The following is a 22661-nucleotide window of genomic DNA, read 5'->3' on the forward strand; positions in this document are numbered from 1 at the left end:
GCTTCATGAGTAGGAGTGGGGAAACCCACCTGGTTCACCAGATTAGCGTCCTCCGCTCATGTGATGGAGTGGGGAATCAAACTCAGTTCTCCAGATTAAAAGAGAGTGATAGCCAAGAACTCAAACACAAGCAAAACCTGTAATTGAGAGAAGTGAGCTAAGATACAGATTATATCAAGAAGTCAGACACCAATGCATTATTCTGGAATAAAAAACTTTAAGTTTAAAAGAAAAGTTAAGATTCTAACATTCTCTCATACACTGAAGAAAAGTCAGATGTTAAATTTTACTGGTCAGTGTTCCCTGGCTGTCTGCACATTATTACAGGGTAATTGTGCAATATCAATCTCAGTGATGTGTTGGGAGGTCTCAAACCAACTCTCCTTTTTCTACTAAATCATATGTCAGAAGGTAATCACAGGAAACTTTAACTGAAGGAGATGAATGATGGTTAGATTGCTTTCAGCCCATTAGCACAGGGTAAAATCACAAGGTGTGCAATTTATGTGGATGGGAGGAAGAAAGTATAATAAAGTACTTTATTGGCAATAGTACAGATTACACCCAAAGCTTGGCATTCACAGGCAAAAAGAAACAAATTTGTCACATAGAAGCTTTTGTGCTTTCACCATATTTGCGGGTGAGTTTATGCTTTTTAAAAATCAGAGCTATAAAGGCTGTAACTTTACAACTCAGTAGTGCAGTTGTTTGACACTGATAAAACTTGATTATGTATTATAATTTTTTTTTAAAAGAAAGAAAACCATTAACAAATATGACTGTTTTTGGTCCATGATTAAAAAACGGAAAATATGTTCACGGGAGCCAGCGAGGTATAGTGGTTAAGAGCGGTGGTTTGGAGCAGTGGAGTCTGATCTGGAGAACCAGGTTTGATTCCCCACTCCTCCACATGAGCGGCAGATGCTAATCTGGTGAACTGGATTTGTTACCCCACTCCTACACATGAAGCCAGCTGGGTGACCTTGGGCTAGTCACAGCTGTCTCAGAGCTCTCTCAGCCCCACCTACCTCACAGGGTGTCTGTTGTGGAGAGGGGAAGGTGATTGTAAGCTGGTTTGATTCTCCCTTAAGTGGTAGAAAAAGTCAGCATATAAAAACCAACTCTTCTTCTTCATCATCTCTTTCAAAATCAAGTGGAACACAATGTTAACATTAAGACCAATCGTGAATAGTTTGTTTTTATTCATCAGTCCATTGCAATTAAACTCTTGTCAGACACCAAGTAAAAGGAATGAGGAAAATAAAATGGCCACATCTGGGGGAGCCATGGCTATGTTTGCTTATACCACCACAGATAAGAAACTTACTTCTGGCTGGAGCCCTTATACTTTCAGATCCCCTGACAAAGCAGTGTGCGAAATGTGTAGAATTCATCAAATGATTAATAAATTGCTTAGTTTCCCACTGCACCATCAGCTTCTTTTGTTCCCCTTTGTTTTGGCTTCTTTGGGGAACCAGTCTGCAATTTACTCTCCATGCACCAACACTGGGGGAGGAGAACTGCACTCCTACATTTGTCTGATTGTATGTGGGGTCACAATTCTTACTGCTTGGTTTATTAGACTTACACAAACTGGCAGAAAAGCCTCACGTGTCACAAAAAAAAAAGGAGGCCGTGATCCCACAAAGGATTTCTGTGGCTAGAAGATGGTGGATTATAATCGATTCCCTTCTCCCATTGCAGACCTCTCACTCCTGCCCCTATGTTGCTCCTGGGTCTCCTTTCCTCAGGAACTGCATTTCAGAGGGCATTTTGGGCAGGAGGTGGGAGAAGTCACTCTATGGACAGAAATTCCTTCTGTCCGCAAAATCTCTGGTGGATCCAAATCATGGAATGTTAAAGGACACCATCATCTCCTACAGTTCAAAAAGGGAAAAATACTAAAACTGAGCAGCTTTCTTTAAACTGACAAAGGAAATACTCATTTATTGTCGAAGGCTTTCACGGTCAGAGTTCATTGGTTCTTGTAGGTTATCTGGGCTGTGTAACCGTGGTCTTGGAATTTTCTTTCCTGACGTTTCGCCAGCAACTGTGGCAGGCATCTTCAGAGTAGTAACACTGAAGGACAGTGTCTCTCAGTGTCAAGGGTGTAGGAAGAGTAATATATAGTCAGAAAGGGGTTGGGTTTGAGCTGAGTATTGTCCTGCAAAAGTATTGTCCTGTAAGTATCAAGATAATGTGCTAATGAGGGTATGGTATGTTAATATGGAACCATTGTATCCTGAAGTGATCTGTTAATGTGTGTAATCCAAAGCTAATCTGTATGGCTATTGTTGAATGTTGTCTTTGTCTGGAGGTTTTTCAGGGCAGGAAGCCAAGCCTTATTCATTCTTAAACTCTCCTCTTTTCTGTTAAAGTTGTGCTGATGTTTATGAATTTCAATGGCTTCTCTGTGCAATCTGACAAAATAGTTGGTAGAATTGTCCAGTCTTTCAGTGTCTTGGAATAAGACCCTGTGTCCTGTTTGTGTCAGTCCATGTTCAGCCACTGCTGATTTCTCAGGTTGGCCAAGTCTGCAGTATCTTTCATGTTCTTTTATCCTTGTTTGTATGCTGCGTTTTGTGGTCCCGATGTAAACTTCTCCACAGCTGCAAGGTATACGATATACTCCTGCAGAGGTGAGGGGGTCTCTTTTGTCTTTTGCTGATCATAGCATTTGTTGTATTTTCTTGGTGGGTTTAAACACTGTTTGTAGGTTATGTTTTTTCAAAAGTTTCTCCATCCTATCAGTGACTCCTTTAATAAATGGCAAGAATACCTTTCCTATGGGAGACTGTTTTTCCTGAGTTTTCTGATTTTTGTTTGGTTTAATGGCCCTTCTGATTTCATTCTTGGAGTAGCCGTTTGCTAGCAGTGCGTGATTTAGATGATTAGTTTCTTCCTTGAGAAACTGTGGTTCACAGATCCGTCTTGCACGGTCCATTAATGTTTTGATTATTCCTCTTTTCTGTCGGGGGTGGTGGTTGGAGTTTTTGTGTAAGTAGCGATCTGTGTGAGTTGGTTTCCGGTAGACCTTGTGACCTAACTGAAGGTTTGATTTACGGATGACAAGGGTATCAAGAAATGGGAGTTTACCCTCAATTTCCTTTTCCATGGTAAACTGAATGTTTGGATGGATATTATTAAGATGGTTTAGAAAGTCCATTAATTTTTCTTCACCATGGCTCCAAATGGTAAATGTATCATCTACGAACCTGAACCAGACTGTAGGTTTGTAAGGTGCTGATTCTAATGCTGTCTTTTCAAAATATTCCATGTAAAAGTTTGCTATTACTGGACTGAGTGGACTTCCCATAGCTACTCCATCAATCTGTTCATAAAATTCTTGATCCCATAGGAAATAACTTGTTGTCAAACAATGGTGAAATAAGGCTGTTATATCTTCTGGAAAAATCTGGTTAATCAATGAGATTGTGTCTTTTACTGGAACCTTGGTAAAGAGGGATACAACATCAAAACTGATTAATATATCCTTTGGATTGAGTCTTAACGGACTGATTTTGTTGATGAAGTGAGTTGAATCTTTGATGTAAGAAGTGGTTTTTCCAATGTGGTCCTGTAGGAGGGTGGTCAAATATTTAGCTAATTCATATGTTGGGGAACCAATGGCACTCACGATGGGTCGGAGTGGAACGGAATCCTTATGAATTTTAGGTAGTCCATATAATCGTGGTGGTTGTGCTTCAGTCTTGCATAGTTTTCTGTGTGTGTCGGGATGAAGAGTGGAATTCTTGATCAGAATGCTAGTTTTCCTGGTAATTTTGCAAGTTGGATCTCGTTTTAGTTTTTTGTATGTGGCAGGGTCCAGAAGTTCCTCAATCTTCTTTTTGTATTCTTCTGTTTTCATGATCACTGTGGCATTGCCTTTGTCAGCTGGTAGAATAATGATTTCTGGATCTGCATTGAGGGTCTTGATGGCGTTGATTAGCAAAAGACAAAAGAGACCCCCTCACCTCTGCAGGAGTATATCGTATACCTTGCAGCTGTGGAGAAGTTTACATCGGGACCACAAAACGCAGCATACAAACAAGGATAAAAGAACATGAAAGATACTGCAGACTTGGCCAACCTGAGAAATCAGCAGTGGCTGAACATGGACTGACACAAACAGGACACAGGGTCTTATTCCAAGACACTGAAAGACTGGACAATTCTACCAACTATTTTGTCAGATTGCACAGAGAAGCCATTGAAATTCATAAACATCAGCACAACTTTAACAGAAAAGAGGAGAGTTTAAGAATGAATAAGGCTTGGCTTCCTGCCCTGAAAAACCTCCAGACAAAGACAACATTCAACAATAGCCATACAGATTAGCTTTGGATTACACACATTAACAGATCACTTCAGGATACAATGGTTCCATATTAACATACCATACCCTCATTAGCACATTATCTTGATACTTACAGGACAATACTTTTGCAGGACAATACTCAGCTCAAACCCAACCCCTTTCTGACTATATATTACTCTTCCTACACCCTTGACACTGAGAGACACTGTCCTTCAGTGTTACTACTCTGAAGATGCCTGCCACAGTTGCTGGCGAAACGTCAGGAAAGAAAATTCCAAGACCACGGTTACACAGCCCGGATAACCTACAAGAACCAATGAAATACTCATTTATACATACATGTTTAAAGGCTAGATAGCCTGTGGTGTATAATAGATTTTAAATAAAAGAACACACACACACTGGTTGGTCCCTCATTTTGCCTTTTAATTAACTACCCAGATCACTTATTCATACACAGTTAAACAGAAAGACTTCTTTGGTCTTGCAATTCCATATAGGACAGGGCTACACTCATTTTCCAGTGATGAAGGCTATGAATGGATTATCTAGATTAGTTTCCATAGTTACATATATTAAAAGGATGAAAACAAAGATAGCAAATACAGCCATCTTTACACGCATCGGTATATATCCTTCATCTGGTTGCTCAGGCACCACCTGGGATTTTATTTCAGCACCTTTCTTCACTGGAAGGGGATTACCCTTTATGGCTCTTCTTCTCGTGCTAGAAAAACAAGAGGTAATAAATACCAAAGATCCTATTTTCAAAATCCTAAAAGGAATACCAGGTTGGATAAAAGGGCCCTCTTCTGCTATGTGAAAAGTCTTGGGGAAAGATTAAATTGACATTTCAAATTCAGCCCACTAGAGTTGTTGAGAAATTATTCTTCAACATGGTTTTACACATGCAACAGAATAGCATACAGTTTCAGCCACATTTACCCTGGTGTTTCTTCATTACTGATACGAGTGACATCAGGAGAAGCTGAAACAGACACACAATTGTACAGAGGCAGTACTTTTCTTCCGCCTTACAAAAAACCATTAGGCCGCAGTCATCACTATTGAGAAAAGCCCTGCCCAACAATATAGCCTCCATGAGGATCCATAAATCTGTCAGTCGACAGTGCCCAGGCTGCATCCTAAGACATTTGTCCTGTGGAACTGGCATTTAAAAGGTGCAGTGGGTCCTGGAAAAGTATCTGATCAGGAAATTGCTCCCTCTTCAAAATGCTCAGGCCTGCAGCCTCCCACCTTTTCAGAGCTCTAGCGCTCTTCATTTCCAGCTAGCTTTGCTGTCTCACTTATTTACTGATTATGTTTTACCCAAGTCCCTTCCTATGCTTTCCAGTCACTTGGGTTGTAGGACTGGTGATTCATAGTAAATTGTGTGAAGTACTAACCCACTCTTATGAGGTAAGAGACTGTTTCTCTCCCACTCTCTCTCAGGAATTTTCCTGATTTTTTTCCCCACTGGGTGATGGCTGGACGCCCAACTGACATTCTCAACTGTGTTCTAATTCATTCCTTCACTAGAATGCTTCAAGTTTGAGTCATGTGTATATTTACTGAACTTGTACATCACAGTGAGAACAAGATCTGTGAGAGTTATTTTAAAATATGCCTTCCAAAGCTTATACTGTATCTGAATGAAGCATTCACATTGTTTTCTATGAACTGGAGTAGAAGTAGGAAATAATTTCTGGTGGGGGTGGGGGGCACATTGCCACTTTTAAAATGGACAATGGAAAATACACCAAAATCTACGTACTAAGCTAATCCCATTCTGCCTGGAAGGCATACACATATTACTCACAAGACATACACACACGAGTATGGTTCAGATGTTAACATCAAACCGTGGATTGTGTTAAGCATAGCTTAGGCTCCAGATTATGGTTTGCACTCCAGACATATGTGCAAACCATAACTTGTGTGCTTTGTCTCCTCACTTGCTTCCCTCCAGAATCTCTGGATATATCAAGCCACTTGGCCTTGCCAGACTGCTGATAAAGCATTCCTACTATAACGGCCCGTTGCTACTGGTTTTCTGCCTGCAATTATATGGCGGGTAAGCCAAAGAGCTCCAGGCTTTGGCTGGCTCTTGGAAGGGCTGAGCACCAAATTATTCAATCTTTGTCTCAAGCTTATGTTCTGCAGTGCTCTCTTCCACATTAGCCATGTCCTCTTATATAAATGCACACCGTAATAAATGCTTAAAACAAACAAACCATGATGGCCAAAACGTATGTGTCCATGCATTTCACTTGACTGTACCTCCAGATGGTCATTTTCTTCAAGAACCAATGGATACCGAGATAAGGCAGTGGCTGGGCTGAAAGTGAAAGGAGGCTGTGCTTTGAGGAAACTGCCAGCCTGCTTCCATTTTCTGCTTAGCATAGACCCATGCAGCAGTCTCCCAAGCCAAGTAACAGATAAAACTGTCATTTGCGATAATGCCTGAGTGACATGCAAACCAGTTGCAAATACTGCTTTGGCAGCAGCTCATGAGGTTCATATGTAACATTCTAAGTGAAAGAAAGGCCCACTGGTCCTCACAGCAGGTGTGCCAGCCTCTTTAGCTACTTGAGAAGAGCTTTACCTTTGTCCTGCACCAGCTTCAGGATAACCATAGTCTTCATGTGGCATATCATCTTTCTGCAAAAGGGGAAAAGGTTCATGAATAGAGTGTGATTTTGCAAGCATCCTATATATTTTTATGGCTGTGATTTCCATTCATACAAAGTAAAGAATGAGCCTCCTTTTGGGGGGCATGGTGAAACCTTCTAGCTGATGGAGTCTGTCACAAAGATAATATGGTATAAGGGTATCCTGCAATTAAATGTGCCCATTTATAAACCCAGATGGCTCCATTATCACAGCTCAAGATGACAGTTACCCACTCCTTCTCCAAATGGTTTCTGACACTGGAACCTGAAAAGTGGTTGCTGTAAGAATGGAAGAACAGTGTTCCCCCCCCCTCAAAAAAAAACACCCCTCTCCTTAGAGACTTAGATGCATATAAACTGTATTTCTGTGGAACTAATACAACCCATGAGCTTACTGCTGCACCTCTGTAAAACTTTTTCAGTCTGCCCATCTATAAACTGATTATTATAAAGGCAGCATGAGAGGCAGGGTTCTGAAGAACACTAAACCCAAAAGGTACTCTTCTGTAGTTCTTGACAACTGGAAAAGGGGTATTGTGAAATAGGCTTGGAACAGGAAGAAAGTTTCCACTGACAAAACAGGTGTGTGTGTGTGTAGATTTTCACCTATTCTCCTCTCCCACTGCAGACCTCTGATTCACCTGTTATACTGTTCCAAGGGGGGAGGGTGTGTCTCCTGTCCACCATGATCAGCATGTCAGGAGACATTTTGGGCTGCAGCAGAAGTGGGGAGACAAGGAAAGTCTGCTCTGCTGACAGAAATCTCTTCCATGAACAGGATCAAAGCTATGCAAACACTGTTATAAATAACTGCTGAAATAAGCTTCAGATTCTTAACCTGAGTGATTTGGACTTGGAATGAATAGTTCTTCTTCATTGAGGTTTTTAGACAGAATTACTGGTGATTCTCAGAGCTTTAGTTTTAAGTATTATCCATAACCACAAAGCCCTATAGGAAAAGTTAAGACATAATTGTTCACTCCCTATATGGATTCTTTCTTTAATTTGAATCATTATAACCAAAACGTCCCTCTACCAGCAAATTCTAATTCTAAACTACAACTATTTCCACAAGGATGCATGAGGATGCATGAGACTCCTTGTAAAGCATTTACAGGAATCCAAGAGAACTAAAAAAAAACTCTGTATTTTACATTGCTTAAAAAACACTGAAGTGTACAGGATATCAGTAGGATCTGCAGGTTTAAAATACAAGGCTGGAGTATTACAAACTGTCTGAACACATCCAGGTTCAAGAATTTATAACCTATATTTGTAAGTTAAAAGAGAGATTCTAATTTTAAACAAAGTAACTTGGTTTGCCACAGGAATCCCCAAACTTGCTGCGCCTTTGGAACATCGAGAAAGTGTGGTGGGTGTCACCATGAAATGCCTGTCATGAGAAGCCTAAAATGGCTGCTGCAGGATGTGGGGCCAATCACAAAATATTTAGAGGTGCCCAATACAATACTGACTGGTGGCAGATCTTCCAAAACTTTGAACAGAAGTCTTGCTGAGGTCTGCTTAATAAGAAATAGCAATGGACTGAATGCAACATGTATGCTTTGCTATGAGCTAAATGCCCTTCCCATGAATGTTACAGATGCAGTTCCTAGTATTCCTTCCCAGTTCAACAAGCCTCTAGGAAAATCTTCCACTATTTTATGTAATACTGAAAATTCTGAATTCCCCTTCAAAACTGGTGCTGTAAGAAGCTGAAGCTTTGAAAGCAGTTTTCCACATTTAAAAAGCAGCATTATCTACTAGCATTAAGTTTTACTTCCCATCACTGTAAGAATTTCCATCTCTATTTAACAAACTTAAATCCTCCATCTCAGCACAATATGGGAGATGAGAACAGGAGAGAGCTGGGAGGGAGTGCACAAACCTGAGAACTTGTGAGGCTCGTTCTCAGGCTCTCCAAGAAATTGTGGTTTGTCTGTTGACATGTAAACTGAGGGCAAACACTTTGAAAAATACAGACTGAGATGTTACAGTGACGTGTATGCACAAGTAGCATTTTCTTTATATTTTTGTGTATGCCTCTACTTTCAAGGATTTGAAGGTTTTTTTGAAAACAAATTTGGTGTCTTTGTAGACAATTTAAATTTCTAATCTGTCACACATGAATTGTTGCAAGAATACCATTGGTTTGTGTTTTCTGTCAGGACTGCTGTTTGCTTTCTTCCTTTGTCCTTGTGACCGATATGCTGCCACTTTACCCTCTGGCAATATTTCCTGTAACTGATAGTAAACAAGATGACATTCATTAAAATAGTATGAGCAAGAGGAAAGGATGAACACATGAAACAGTCATGGCAAAGGCTGTCTACTGTCTGCGATCAAAGATCAAGAATGCTTTGTGTACAACCTAGTTCTTGGGATCTACAGTCAACAAAAACTGTCCACTTGCAATGTTTTCTTTACCAACAATCAGTTCACATTCTCTTTTGAAGTGTGATCAACTTACATTTTAAACTGCCTCTGGCAGTTTTAACAAACGGAATGTTCCTATCTAGTAATGCAAGAAGCAGCATCACATTTTGAGTTGTATCCATAGCAGTTCATTTTTGATGGCATTTAACTGGTGGTAATGCAAGGGTCCTGGAAAATTAGAAATCTGGAAAATTACTGCCAATTTAAGCATGTGTGGCTGCAATTTTGGAGAATAAAATATTCTGATTATTTTCAAACACTGGAGGCATAGATGCAAAATCTAAAAGGCATGAAATAATAAGAGCAGATTTTTTCAGTAAACAATCACTCAGAGATATGATCCATGAAACAGCAAAAAGATTTTAAAATACCGCACTGCACAAAAAACTTGTTAAAAATAATCCTCACTGTCAAAGATACCAGTTTAAATTGAATCAAAGAACTGTAATAGAAGTTACTTGCCTCTGCCACTATTTTGGCTAAACTGTATTCAACATCGGGCGACAAGAGTTTCTTCTGCCGTTCTGCCACATCAGTGTGCGTTTTCTACAGGTAGAAGAGGAACCATAAAAATTACAACTGGAACTGAATTAGGAACGATTATACAATGTGTGTGGAGTTCCAAATTCTCATTGCTGACCAAAGTTTTAATCACAAAGCCCAAGTTAAATAAACAGTTTGCCTGTATTGTTCTTTGAGTGGTCATCTATTTGGTTACACATGTGGGCTCTGCAGCTACAGAAAGAACTATCTGGAGCTTAAGTCTACAAGATGGCATTTATGTTTATGCCCCCCCCCAACACACATCCAGTGAAAGTCCTCCTTATGTGCCTTGAGGAGCAGGGCAGGCACTATCCTCTTTTGTCCTCTTTTGACTGCCCCTGCCAAAAGCAGTGCCAAACAGAGGTTTTCCAGAAAGGTTTTTATTCTTTGGCTACTTTAATAATCTTTCCCCCGCCCCCCTTGGCTTTCACAGAGACCATGAAGAAGAGCCAAATGATTACAATACCATGGTTAAAGAAATTTGACTGGTACTTTAAAGAAGAATGGAATATGCATTTAAGTGCTATGGGCAACTTGGGTAACTCCTGACCATCAGGGGACATCTTTGCAGGTTGCCCACTGGACCTAGAACATCCCTTCATCAAAGGCTAAATGTTTGAAGCAAAGTGCATCCGGTGCTTTCCCTTGGCCTCAGGAGGAGAAAGGGAAGTCGGGGGCTGTAATCAGAGTTGGAAGGGACCACCAGGGTCATCTAGTCCAAACCCCTGCACAATGCAGGAAATTCACAACTACCTCCCCCGCACACACACCCAGTGACCAGAAGATGGCCAAGATGCCCTCCCTCTCATCATCTGCCTAAGGAGGTGGAGCCCTTCTGCCCAAACACCTACCCCACCATGAAACTGTACAGAGCTTTAAATGTACACATTCCTGACACTGGGCAAAGCCATGAACTACAAGAACCAGTAGGCATTAGAACAGATTACTGAGGAGGCTGTGAACTACAAAAGTCCAAGAGGTTGAATGAACATGCCTTAGATATGGCCTAAATCTAGAGAACTCTGTTAATGTAGATAATTGAGCTTGATCAGTATTTCTCTAAGAGTGAAGGTGACCTCCCTAGGGAGGCGTTTAGTTACCAAGTTCTGTCTCGATCTCTTACCCCAGAATTTGTCTCCTTTAGGTCAGGAACCAGGATAGGAACTTTAACCTGTGCTGAATAATGGGGCAATGATCTGGTGCATGCATGTGAATCTTGTTTTGTTCCTTTTCAGAAATACTTGAATCTATCTGAAACTTGCCTGCATTTCCAATTATAATTCCCTCTCAGCTGCATTTTCTGTCAGTAAATAAAGTTGGCATATACTTAAATACCTGCGCAGACTATTTTGCATCAGATTTCCTAGGGCTCTGGCACATTAACAGAAGAAGCACACCCTAATTATGTGATTGGAAGTAATTGCTTCACTTGTCACGACTCTGGCACAAAGTATATCAGTTTGTAGTCACTTGCAATTTTATGCATTTAGCTGTAGCCATAAAATATTCATGCCTCGGGTTACTCACCTTATCAATGCCAGAGGCACATTCAGCTGTCATTTTGAGGTTGTTTGTTTCAAGGACTACTTCTGTTCTTCCTAAGAACAGAAAAGTTTGAGTTTAACTCACACTGAATGATCTGTACATTATACAACCCACTAGGGTCAAAGCCTTATGGCATCTCAAGCCCTACGTGAAAGAGTTTTTACCAACTGACAACTGACTGTCAAGAATATTAGGATAAACACTTTTTAAAACATCATGATCTATATTAGGATAAGCACTTTTAAAAACATTGTGATCTATCGCGTTTTAAAAACAGGTTTTGTTTGCCTGAACATGCTAATGCATTTCCTGTAACTTTTTCGCTCTCTCCCCAGCTGTAAGATAGGTGATTTACTCAAAGAGTTAAGCTTCTGTGTTGCTCTACAAGACATTATGTCTTCAGCAAACAGGAGTTTTGAAGCAACAAAATTCAGCAGGTCAAAACCAGCTAGGGGCTATGTGAGCATGAATGGAGGCATTCCTAACTGGATGGGTACTCGTGCACACAAATTGTACAGATAGCCTCAGCTTGGTAATAAACAAGAAAGAAGCCGCTGAGATAAGGTCATGGTGCAGCCTCATTTGGAATACTGTGTACAGTTCTGGTTTCTGTATCTCAAAATAGACACTGCAGAGCTGGAAATCATATAGAAAACCACCAAGATGATCAAGTACCTCTCCTGTGAGAAAAGGGTGGCGTGTCGGGTACATTTTAGTTAAGAAAAAAGAAAGCCAAGGGGGGACATAATAGAGATTTATAAAATTATCCATGGGGTGGGAAATAGTGAATAGAGAGCTTTTTTCTCTCTTCACCATAATATTAGCACTTGAGGGCTTCCAATGAAGTTGATGGGCAATAGGGATAGGACAGACAAAAAGAACTACTTCTTTACTTAATGCGTAATTAAATTGTGGAATTCACTGCAGTGGAGCTAGTATTGCCAATGAGCATAGACGGCTTTAAAAGGGGGCTATGCAGATTCATAGAGGATAGGTCCTTCAATGGCTTACCCTGGCTAGTATGGAAACCTCCATATTCAGAGGCAGTAAAACTCTGAAACCCAGTGCTATGAGGCAACATCAGGCTAAAGCCTTGACTCTCTAGGACAACTAGTTGGCCACTGTATGAAACAGTATGCTGAACTAGATGGATCACTGGTTTGACCCAGCAGGGCTCTCCTTATGTTCTCAGGCAGCTGAAGTCTCATTGATTCAGGGACTGGTATGTGGCATGGTAAAACACAGTGCAGGAAAGCACCATGGAGATCTTGCTACTGAGTAATCAAAAGACATTTCTTTAATTAAAGAAAATCTTTATGTGAATCTGTAACAAATCTTATGAAAAAGTATTTCATTCCAGTCTTTAAATTTGGACTGTGTGAATTTTAAAATGGCCCACAGGATTCCCATTTGAATATGAGTCATTATAGGATTTCTTTGAATGCTAGATTTGTTTTCTTAGTTGCTCAAGATCTTGTTTGATTGCATCCAAAGCTATCTTTATATCCATGAAAAAACTGGTGATATTTCTAGGTCATCGATAATTAAAGTTTCCTGTCTGGAAATCCTGTAATTTTTAATTAACATTTGCTCAGAGATTTCCCCTGTACCAACTCCTCTGTACTCAGACTCCCTATGGCATATTTGCTAGCATAAGGTGGGCTAAAGGAAGGAAAATGATTCAACAGTTAAGCAGGAGAGGTGAGGAGAGTATGCACACAGTTTGAAGAAGACTTGTATTTATAAACTTTATGTCCTGCATTTACCTCTGATATAGCAGAGTCAAATTAGTAACATAATTCAATATAAAAATTACACACGTTCCCCTAAAAACCAATACAGCAGCAGTTTGACCAGCATATGCCACATTCAATCAGTCTAGGAATTATTTTTATCCCACTCTACCTCCAAGGAGTTTAAAGGTAGTGTGTTTCTTCATTCCCCACTTTATCTTCACAACAACCCTGTCAAAAAGGCCACGCTTAAGGTTGATGACCGGCCCAAGGTTACACAGTGAGCTTCATGGCAGAATGGGGATTTCAATCCACATCTCCCCATGGGTGCCATGGTACTCACCAACACCTTTTCTGGCACTCGCCAAGTGAAGTCAGAATTGATAGAATTCAAGCCTGTCTCAGTCATGCCTGAACAAACACACTTGTGGATTCTTTCACAATGAAGATACTGCCCTAAACCGCCATCTGAAAGGCACACCCCATTCAGCCAATTGGCTTCTTATACACCAGCACCAACCTTAACCATGTACAAAGAAAGGAAGAGGGAGCTGTTCCTGCTGGCAGCAAAGGATGTGTGTGTGTGTGTGTGTGTGTGTGTGTGTGTGTGTAAGTGCCGTCAAGTCGCTTCCGACTCATGGCAACCCTATGAAAGTCCTACAAAATGTCCTATCTTTGACAGCCTTGCTCAGATCTTGCAAATTGAAGGCTGTGGCTTCCTTTATTGAGTCAATCCATCTCTTGTTGGGTCTTCCTCTTTTCCTGCTGCCCTCAACTTTTCCTAGCATAACTGTCTTTTCCAGTGACTCTTGTCGTCTCATGACGTGACCAAAATATGATAGCCTCAGTTTAGTCATTTTAGCTTCTAGGGTCAGTTCAGGCTTGATTTGATCTATAACCCACTGATTTGTTTTTTTGGCAGTCCACGGAATCCGTAACTCTTCTCCAACACCACATTTCAAAGGAATCTATTTTCTTCCTATCAGCTTTCTTCAGGACTCACAATAATGGATTTAAATTGCAGGAGGAAAGGTACCGGCTGGATATTAGGGAATTTTTTTTTACAATAAGAGTTGTTCGACAGTGGAACCACCTACCTAGGGAGGTATTGAGCTCCCCCTCACTGGCGGTCTTTAAGCAGAGGCTGGACAAGCACTTGCTCAGGGATGCTCTAGGCTAATCCTGCATTGAGCAGGGGGTTGGACTAGATGGTCTGTATGGCCCCTTCCAACTCTATGATTCTATAAATAATCAATGGCCATTCCATGATTAGTTTGGCATTCTATGAACAGTGGACAAAGAGGGTCCACAGGGCCCATTATTGCCCCCATAGAATACTTGAAAGCTGCAAGAAATCTTCTGCCTCTGGGACAACACATAGCATGGAGGAGGAATGAGTGGTGTAGGCAGATTGGCTCATCCTGGCATCTGGTGGGTGGCTGTTAATTAGGCCACTGTACATTTTTTGAATTTCAGTACCTTTCTTCTTTTGTATTTTTAAATTAGAGGCAGAGCTGGATGAACAGATGTTCAGATGTGAATCAACAGGATAAGACTGCAGCTGAGTTAAGACTAAAGGGAACATAGAACTGGGTGAGTGAGAAAACTGGAATATTTTAAAGAAGAGAAAAACTAATACGGGAGATGCATAACACAGAAGATGCATTTTTAGAAGGGAAGCTTGATTTGGGGGCAAGAGAAAATGATTGGGGGGGAAATATGTGAAGGAAAATTCACTAGTAGGCAGCACTCAGAAAAAATGACTGTAGAGAGAATTGAAGCAAAAATTATTAGGGCTTTTAAAGAAATGTTTATGGCTCAGACCCCACCTCTACCTTGAGCTCAGTTTGGGCAAATCACTTGTATCCCTTTAATATTCTGACTCCAGCAGCCAGCCAAATTCCTCTGTGAGCATTCAAGCAGGGTGTGAGGGCAATAGTATTCTTTTCCTGAGAATGTTGTTCAAGGATATGCCTCTGAACATCTGCCCATGAAACCCTCTTCCATTAGCCTTGATAGCTACCTGGAGATGCTTGCATAGGCAGAGATGGGGAAGAATAGGTAAGGGAAACTGAGGAGAAATGTGTGGTGGGTCTGAACAGGGTTACTGGAACTCGCAGCATTCCCTTTTCTGGGGGCACAAACTGCCCCTTGCCAGATATTTGTCCTACAGCTGCAGAAGCCTCAGAACTGGCTTTGGAGACTCAATCTAAATATGAGCAAAACAGTGTCACATAATCATACCTGACACATGTTCCTAACCCCGAATAAGCCTGAAGTCCATTTAAGAACTGTGTACAGCCTAGGAAGATACTGATGAGCAGGTGCAAAACAATAGATGTTAAACCTATACCACAGTGCACTTTTCAGCTGTGAGTAAAAAACTTGACAAAGGCCTTTATGCTTTACATATGCTAAATCTCATGCTAAAGTGCCTTCATATGATCCAGTATGTGGGACAGGTACACAGTTACATTTTATAAGCAAGTGTCTTGCCCTTCATTACCCAGATGCCTTAATTTTGCATTGTTTTCTGAATCGATAAATCCCTTGGCAGAGCCAAATTTGGGACAATGCTGAGAGATATGACATTTTAATTTGAGCTGAAGTATAAAAGAGCAGACAGATGTGTTCAGAACCCAGCTCTGGATGAAAACTTAGTCGGCAATATCAATGGCTCTTAGCCACTCTGCCAACCTAATCCTGAAAATATTTGCAATAATATTTTTGTTAGAGCATCTGCTAATCTGACAGCTACAATTGGACTCATTTCAGATTTTTCAAAACATTGTTGAGTAGCTCAGGATTTTATTACATCTTTCTTTTCTCTGCAACAACAAAAATTGTCACACCAAGTAACCTGCTTAAACAGTTAGGCTTTATCAAGACAGTTGGCTTTATCCTCAGCTACTTCAAAGGCTGCTTGAAAGCAGAAAACAGATTTGCCCTACAGCACTATGAAACCCATCAAGGATTACAATTTAGATAAGGGAAAATGCCACGATGTCATCATATTATTGTTTCATCTCCATTTATTTAACCATTGGGAGAAAAGCCATATTTGGACCAGATAAAGGAACATTTTATATGCCGTTAAATTCCACTACTGCACACCATGCTGGTCAAAGCAATTGCTCAGCCAGCTCACTAGGCTTTGAAAACCATAGGAGATGTTACAAGGCTGCTTCAGAAGTTACACTTATTCCACTTAGAATGTATCTCAATGTAACCTGAATGACCACTTAAGTTAGGACAACTGTCTCACAATGTTTCCCTTTCCTTGGTGGTGGTGGAAAGTGCTATCAAGTCACACCAGTAGGGTTTTCAAGGCAAGAGACGTTCAGAGGTGGTTTGCCATTGCCTGCCTCTGCATAGCAACCTTGGAGTTTTCTTGGTGGTCTCCCATCCAAATACTAACCAGGGCAAACCCTACTTAGCTTCTGAGATCTGATGAGTTTGAGCTATCCTGGGCTATCCAGGTCAGGTCCCTTTCATTAACAGAGGTTTTTTTAAAAATATACATGGGATTTTTAAAATACCAATTCTGTACATATCTTCTTTTGTACCATGGAGATATCGTCTTCTGTTAATGCTTTTGAGCAAGGGAAGGTGGAGGAAAGAGATTGTTTCTGGACTTGCAAAATGGCAACTATGCTAGATGTATCTAAATATTCTCTTCCCTTTTCCCCACAATCCCATGAGGGCAGGGTCTTATCTACAATCCTGCAAACAGCAGCACAGGGACAAACCAAAGCAACATGTAAACACAAGAGGAGCTTTGGTTTGGACAGACTGAATCCCTTGGAAATCAATTAAGTTAGACTTGAGTTTATATCTAAAGCCATGCAAGGGAACCTGCATGCATGCAACTTTTTTTAAAAAATCTCAACTCCAAAGACAGAAACAACTTTTAAAAACGGAAGGACATCTTTGGATCAGGACAGCAGAATATGGAGACAGGAAGAATGAAGGCTTTGTCTGCGGTTCACTTACTCCAGAGCAATAATAATTTAAAAAAAAAAAAACGGAAAAGGATGCTTGGAAATAGATCTGGTACATGCAGCACACCTGGTGAAAATATTTGCAAGCATTACCTTGTTCTGCATTTTTTCCAGTATCAGAAACACAATCATCCCTCTTCTGTCCAGCTGCTATTGCTGGGCATTCCTTCATAAATTGCAGCAACTTTTTCTCATAAATGGTCCTTGTAGAAGCTAAAAACAAACAGATCATAGTATAGAAGTTTGTAATGGTTAGAGTAGCATTTCTTGTACTGGGATCCAGGGATCTCCAGGGGACTGAAAGTCCTTTGTAAAGATAGAAGGCAAGCCCCTCCACCCATCCAGATCACACACAAAAACAGAGGAAGGGGATGGAATTGCTTTTCCCGTTTTGAAAGGCAGCAGCACATACACCTGCCACCATCTGCAGCTATCTAGCGTCTTGACCACCTCAAAACAATAGCCAGGAAATGCACTTTTTGACTGCCAGGATCCAACAGCTCAGCCCTAGGAACTGCAGAATGGCACCAAGGAGGTACAGCCCTAAGTATAACTTCAGGTACAAAATTGAACAGCTATTCATTCTACTGTCCAATCCAAACAATTATGAGACAGTGTGAGAGTGTGTGTTCTGGCTAGAAGTTATTGACCAATAAGGAAGTTTTTTACAGTCTCTGGAGCAAATGAAGGGCTGAGATTGATTAGAATCTGTATCAGGGATTACTGAATTGTGGTCTTACAGAATCAGCTATTGAGACCTGATCTTGTAGGCCATGTACAGACCTACAAGAAACTCACTTTGTGACCTTGGGCCAGTCTTTCTCTCAACTTAATCGACCTCACAGGGTTATTGTGAGGATAGAGTAAGGGAAGGGAGAACACTATGTCACCCTGAACTCCCTGGAGGAAGAGTGGGTAAAAATTGTGACGAAGATACTAGTGGCTTACTGCATGTTCTAAAACTGATGAAATTGGATGGGATCATCAGCATACTCAATGACTGATAAGTCCTCTATAACTATACACTTAATTACTTATTTTAATTACTTTTGTTATTTTGTAAGGTGCTCTGAGTTTTTAATAAGGCAGAGTATAACTACCAGTGACAAAGGAATGAGGCTTCAGTGGCCTGTATAGCTTCTTACTCCTCCCTTACAAGTGGAATAAATGTGCAACAAGCAAACATGTAAGAATTCAGCTGGAGCAAGCATAATTTTGATTGCTTTGATATAGGTGCTTTTAAAACAAATAGGCCTTTTAAAGTGAGCCTTCTGTGGAATATAAAGTGTGTTTTTAAAAAATTGCTGACTCCTGAGCCCCTAGATAGGACAGGTTATAAGTCTGACTAAACAAAAGCACTCATGCCATAGCAGGGGTTCACAGGGGCAGACTGAGAGGTTACAGTGGCCCAGGAGCAAGCCAAACAGCGACGGCACTGCAAATCAGTACTGCAGAAGCTACTCAGCTCAGACTCTGCCAGCAACACCATGGTATGTGTCAGCTCATCCACTTCCTCCTCATGCTGTATGACTGGAGGAAGTAGCTGGTAAGCTAACACTAATAGTTTTCAAGGGTTCAAGCTAAGTGGCCACTGTGGTACTGGCAGAGCTACTGAGGTTTGCTTACTCCTTGCCACCAGCAGCCCTCCATGGCAGCAGCCTACCTGGAACTTTCCCCATACATAGGGTTGCCAAGTGCCAGGTGGTGGCGGGCAAAACCCCGCCTATCCACCTGGCTGCCCGCCAACCAGCTGAGGGTTGGCGGGCAACGCGTGCATGAACGCATGCCCGGGGCACCACGTCACTTCCAGGTTACACCCAGTTTGAGTGGTAAAGGCCCCTTGTGATGTGGCGTTATCGCGTTGGTGTGGCCGCATGCGCTATCTCGCCTCACCTCCACCCCAAAAACCTCCCGCCAGAGGAGAGGGGAGACCTGGCAAGCCTACCCATACATTAAATGGCCAGACTGTCCCTGAGCAGTTGGGACCATTTGCTCAAAGTCTATGGCTTAACTGCTCTTCCAAGCCACGGTCGACCAGCCCAAAGCTGAATTAGTTTGAGAAAAACTCCCCTCAAACTGGAATCATTTGAATGCTTGAACTAATTATCTGCTACTGGCAATGTGCATTTTCATACTCTAACCAGTCTGGATTCTGCTGCCTTGTAAATCCTCCCAATTTTAGTCATCATTTATCTGATACATACGTAATATTGGTCCAGGGCTGATCCCATATTCAGAAAGCTGCTCTCGTAATTCAATGTCATTCAGTGCTCTAACATCAAGTTCATCATTGGAATCTTGCTTTGAGGAGTCTCCATCCTGGTTTTCTAGAAGCCCATCTACACTAACCTCCTCCATTCTGTCTAACAGTAGAGCCTGTGAAAGAAGACACAACACTGGTTAGGAATCTTTCCTTTATCTCAATACATTTTGTTTCACTAATAACTAATTTATGTTTATTCCTCAAATACAAAAGCTGCACGGCTGCATCTGGATTTCCAGACTGAACAATTCATAAATGACTTAAGTTTTATCAATAAAAATAATGTATTAATATGGTCACTGACCAGCAGAAAAAACAACAGCCACAGCAGATAAGAAAACCACAACAGCAGCTACTACTGCTACTACAAATAATCTAAGCCTAAAAATTACATATTACATGTATGAATAAAATTTATATAAACATATGTTTGACCCCCTTAATATTTTGAGTAATAAAGTATTTAACAGTTTTATCAAGCAAATATTTTGAGTAATAAAGTATTTAACAGTTTTATCAAGCAAATATTTTGAGTAATAAAGTATTTAACAGTTTTATCAAGCAAACAATATTAGGATGTCTACTTGTTTACAGAATTTATAAAAAAAGACATATTTTCAACATTATGGCAGATAACAGATCTGCGCCCACGTTATCCCTGCGTCTAGTACTTCTGCCCCATATCATCTAGTGAAACTCACCACATGATGTGATGGCATGCTCCTCCACACCACTGGCTATTGTAATAGGGGCAGGGATATTAGCGATTATTAGCGATAATTTTGTATGCCCCCCGAATGATGATATAAATATCCAAATGGCCCTTGGCAGAAAAAAGGTTCCCCACCCCTGACTTAGAGTGACATGGTTCCTAAGGCCCTCTCCAGTCAACATTCTGGCCCCAGCATTCTTGCCAAGTGTAGTTTCTGAACAGTCTTCAAGGGCAGCCCTACGTACAGTGAACTGCAGTAATCTAATCTAGCTTTTACTGGGGCATGCACTACAGTGGCAAGATCTTTCCTGTCCAGGAAGTGCGGCAGCTCGCTCACCAACCGAAGCTGGTGAAAGGCCAGCATTGCCACCTGTTTATCCAATAGGAGGTCTGGGGCTAGCAATGCCCCCAGGCTACGAACCTTCTCCTTTGCGCGCGTGTGTAAAGTGCTGTCAAGTCGCAGCCGACTTATGGCGACCCCTTTTGGGTTTTCATGGCAAGAAACTGTGCCTTCTTCCTCTGCACAGCAACCCTGGTATTCCTTGGTGGTCTCCCATCCAAATATTAACCAGGACTGACCCTGCTTAGCTTCTGAGATCCGACGAGATCAGGCTAGCCTGGGCCATCCAGGTCAGCGCACCTTCTCCTTTAGGGGGAGTGAAACCCCATCTAGAACAGGAGACATCCCAATACCTGGGTTAAACCTTCCCCCCCCCCACCAGCATCCCCATTTAATCAAGATTAAGTACGAAAATGCACTAATTCCGAGCCTTTGAAAAAAGGAGGTGCGGACAATTGTATAGGCTAGTGTAAAGGTCCCCCATTGTGGTGCCTATGGGTGCCATAGTACCCACTGACAAATGCCAAGTGATTGTAGAAAGTTTTTGCCCAGCAAGCCTTTTGACAGGCCGCTGGAGATCTGATTGGCTGTGCAGACTTGTAAAAACACTGCTTTGGCCACCACAGCACAAGGACCTTCACTGTGTGACTAAAGGCAGGTGACGGCAGCCATTTTGTGGCTGCGCCCATCATGCTGCATCAGAATGCCAAAGATGCTCACAAGCTCCAAAAGGTTGGGGACCCCTGGCCTAGTCCTTCAGATTCTCATTGCCCCCCCCCAAAAAAAACCAAATATAAAGCCACAAGCCCTTTCCCTAGGTCAGCATTAAGAGGGTCCTTAGATACGTAGGCAAAAACAAAACAAACTGCCTATTTAGTAGAACTCCCTCACTGAGTAAATTACTTCACAGTGGGTAGCCGTGTTAGTCTGTTTGCAGTAGTCAAAAAGTATCTGAAGAAGTGAGCTGTTTTGTTAGTCTTTAAGGTGCTACTGGACTCTTGCCCTTTTTGAGTAAATTAAATAACAGTTATTCAGAAGTAGAAAAGAGCAAGAGTCCAGTAGCCCCTTAAAGACTAACAAAAATATTTTCTGGCAGGTGTTCAGAAGCCTGTTTGGGGCTCAGAATAAAGTTAGGCACAGTTGTTGCATGAAGTCATCAGAGCACCTCTCTGGGTGACTAGTTTTCAAACACTAACAGTCCTTTGTGACAAGACCTATACACGCCTCCCGCCTTTTTATTTGGGGACGTTTGCCTCATCCTCTATTCCACCCTAAGCAGCGCTCATTCCTCTCCCTTTTTGTCTCCAGGTTCCCCTTTCTGTCAGGATTTTCCACGTGACCAATTGTATTTAGCGATGAATTCCACTTCCGCCCCAGGTTCTGCAGGAATTCCTCCCCCTGAACACCGTGACTATATATTTATCACGAAGCACTGTGATCGAAGCCGTCTGGCTTCCCATTCTTTCCACACTCCAGGGCGTCGTCGGGGTTTCGAGGGGAGGCCTTCCGCACATTTCAAAGAACAAGGGTAAATCACATAAACCGGAGTTTCATCCACGGTGTAAAACGAATCCCCGTTTCAATACGGGGAACCACTGACCCCGACGTGATTCGAACACGCAGCCTTCTGATCTGGAGTCAGACGCGCTACCGTTGCGCCACGAGGTCTTGAAGGCAAATGTGAACGGAAAGCCTGAAGAGGCAGCAAATCCCTTCTCTGGCTCTTTTTTTTTTTTAAAGCACTACGCACACATGCGCACTGAGTCGTTTTGCTTTGCATATACATACACTCACCGAAGGAGCATAGTTTCCTTCCTCTGCATGCCTATCATTGGCTTAGTTTAGGCCAAACGAGAAAAAAATAATTGCTTATTCTTAAGCGATTTTCACTTCTCCCCAGACAGAGAGCGGGAATTCAACCCCCGTTTCCCTCAGTAACCACCGAAGAAACGGACACCGAGGCGCCGCGCGTGCGCTCCCGGGCTCCTTTGAAACCGCCGTTTTAACGGACGGCCCCTGAGCATCCAAACCACCAACCACCGTGCAAGCTACAGCCGTGTGGGCGGGTCCTCCGCACAGACCTAGAGCTTGAGGTAAG

At 41.8% G+C, this 22661-nt stretch overlaps 1 protein-coding gene and 1 non-coding gene across 2 annotated transcripts; both read right to left on the reverse strand.

The window, feature by feature from the left end:
* Window positions 1-4813: 4813 nt before the first annotated feature.
* On the reverse strand, window positions 4814-22225 carry LEMD1 (LEM domain containing 1). The gene is made up of 8 exons (XM_056845451.1): window positions 22164-22225; window positions 19453-19624; window positions 17342-17461; window positions 11497-11567; window positions 9889-9972; window positions 9136-9234; window positions 6924-6979; window positions 4814-5045 (listed from the first exon to the last, which is right to left on the reverse strand). The coding sequence occupies exons 2-8, from the start codon at window positions 19604-19606 to the stop codon at window positions 4832-4834; spliced, it is 798 nt and encodes a 265-aa protein (XP_056701429.1). The 5' UTR covers window positions 19607-19624; window positions 22164-22225; the 3' UTR covers window positions 4814-4831.
* On the reverse strand, window positions 22160-22231 carry TRNAW-CCA (transfer RNA tryptophan (anticodon CCA)). Its single transcript has one exon. It is a non-coding gene; the product is annotated as a tRNA-Trp (tRNA).
* Between the last annotated feature and the right edge of the window lie 430 nt (window positions 22232-22661).

This window comes from Euleptes europaea, chromosome 2 (genome assembly GCF_029931775.1).
Source record: "Euleptes europaea isolate rEulEur1 chromosome 2, rEulEur1.hap1, whole genome shotgun sequence".
Taxonomy (NCBI): Eukaryota; Metazoa; Chordata; class Lepidosauria; order Squamata; family Sphaerodactylidae; genus Euleptes; species Euleptes europaea.

What these genes read in the sequence shown, in the direction of transcription:
- LEMD1 (XM_056845451.1), bottom strand. Translation starts at nt 19,606, where the DNA reads ATGGAGGAGGTTAGTGTAGATGGGCTTCTAGAAAACCAGGATGGAGAC. An exon ending in GTGCCTCTGGCATTGATAAG is followed by an intron (nt 9,973 to 11,496) that starts GTGAGTAACCCG and finishes TTCTACCTGTAG; the next exon opens with AAAACGCACACTGATGTGGC. An exon ending in GAAGCTGGTGCAGGACAAAG is followed by an intron (nt 5,046 to 6,923) that starts GTAAAGCTCTTC and finishes TTGTTTTTCTAG; the next exon opens with CACGAGAAGAAGAGCCATAA.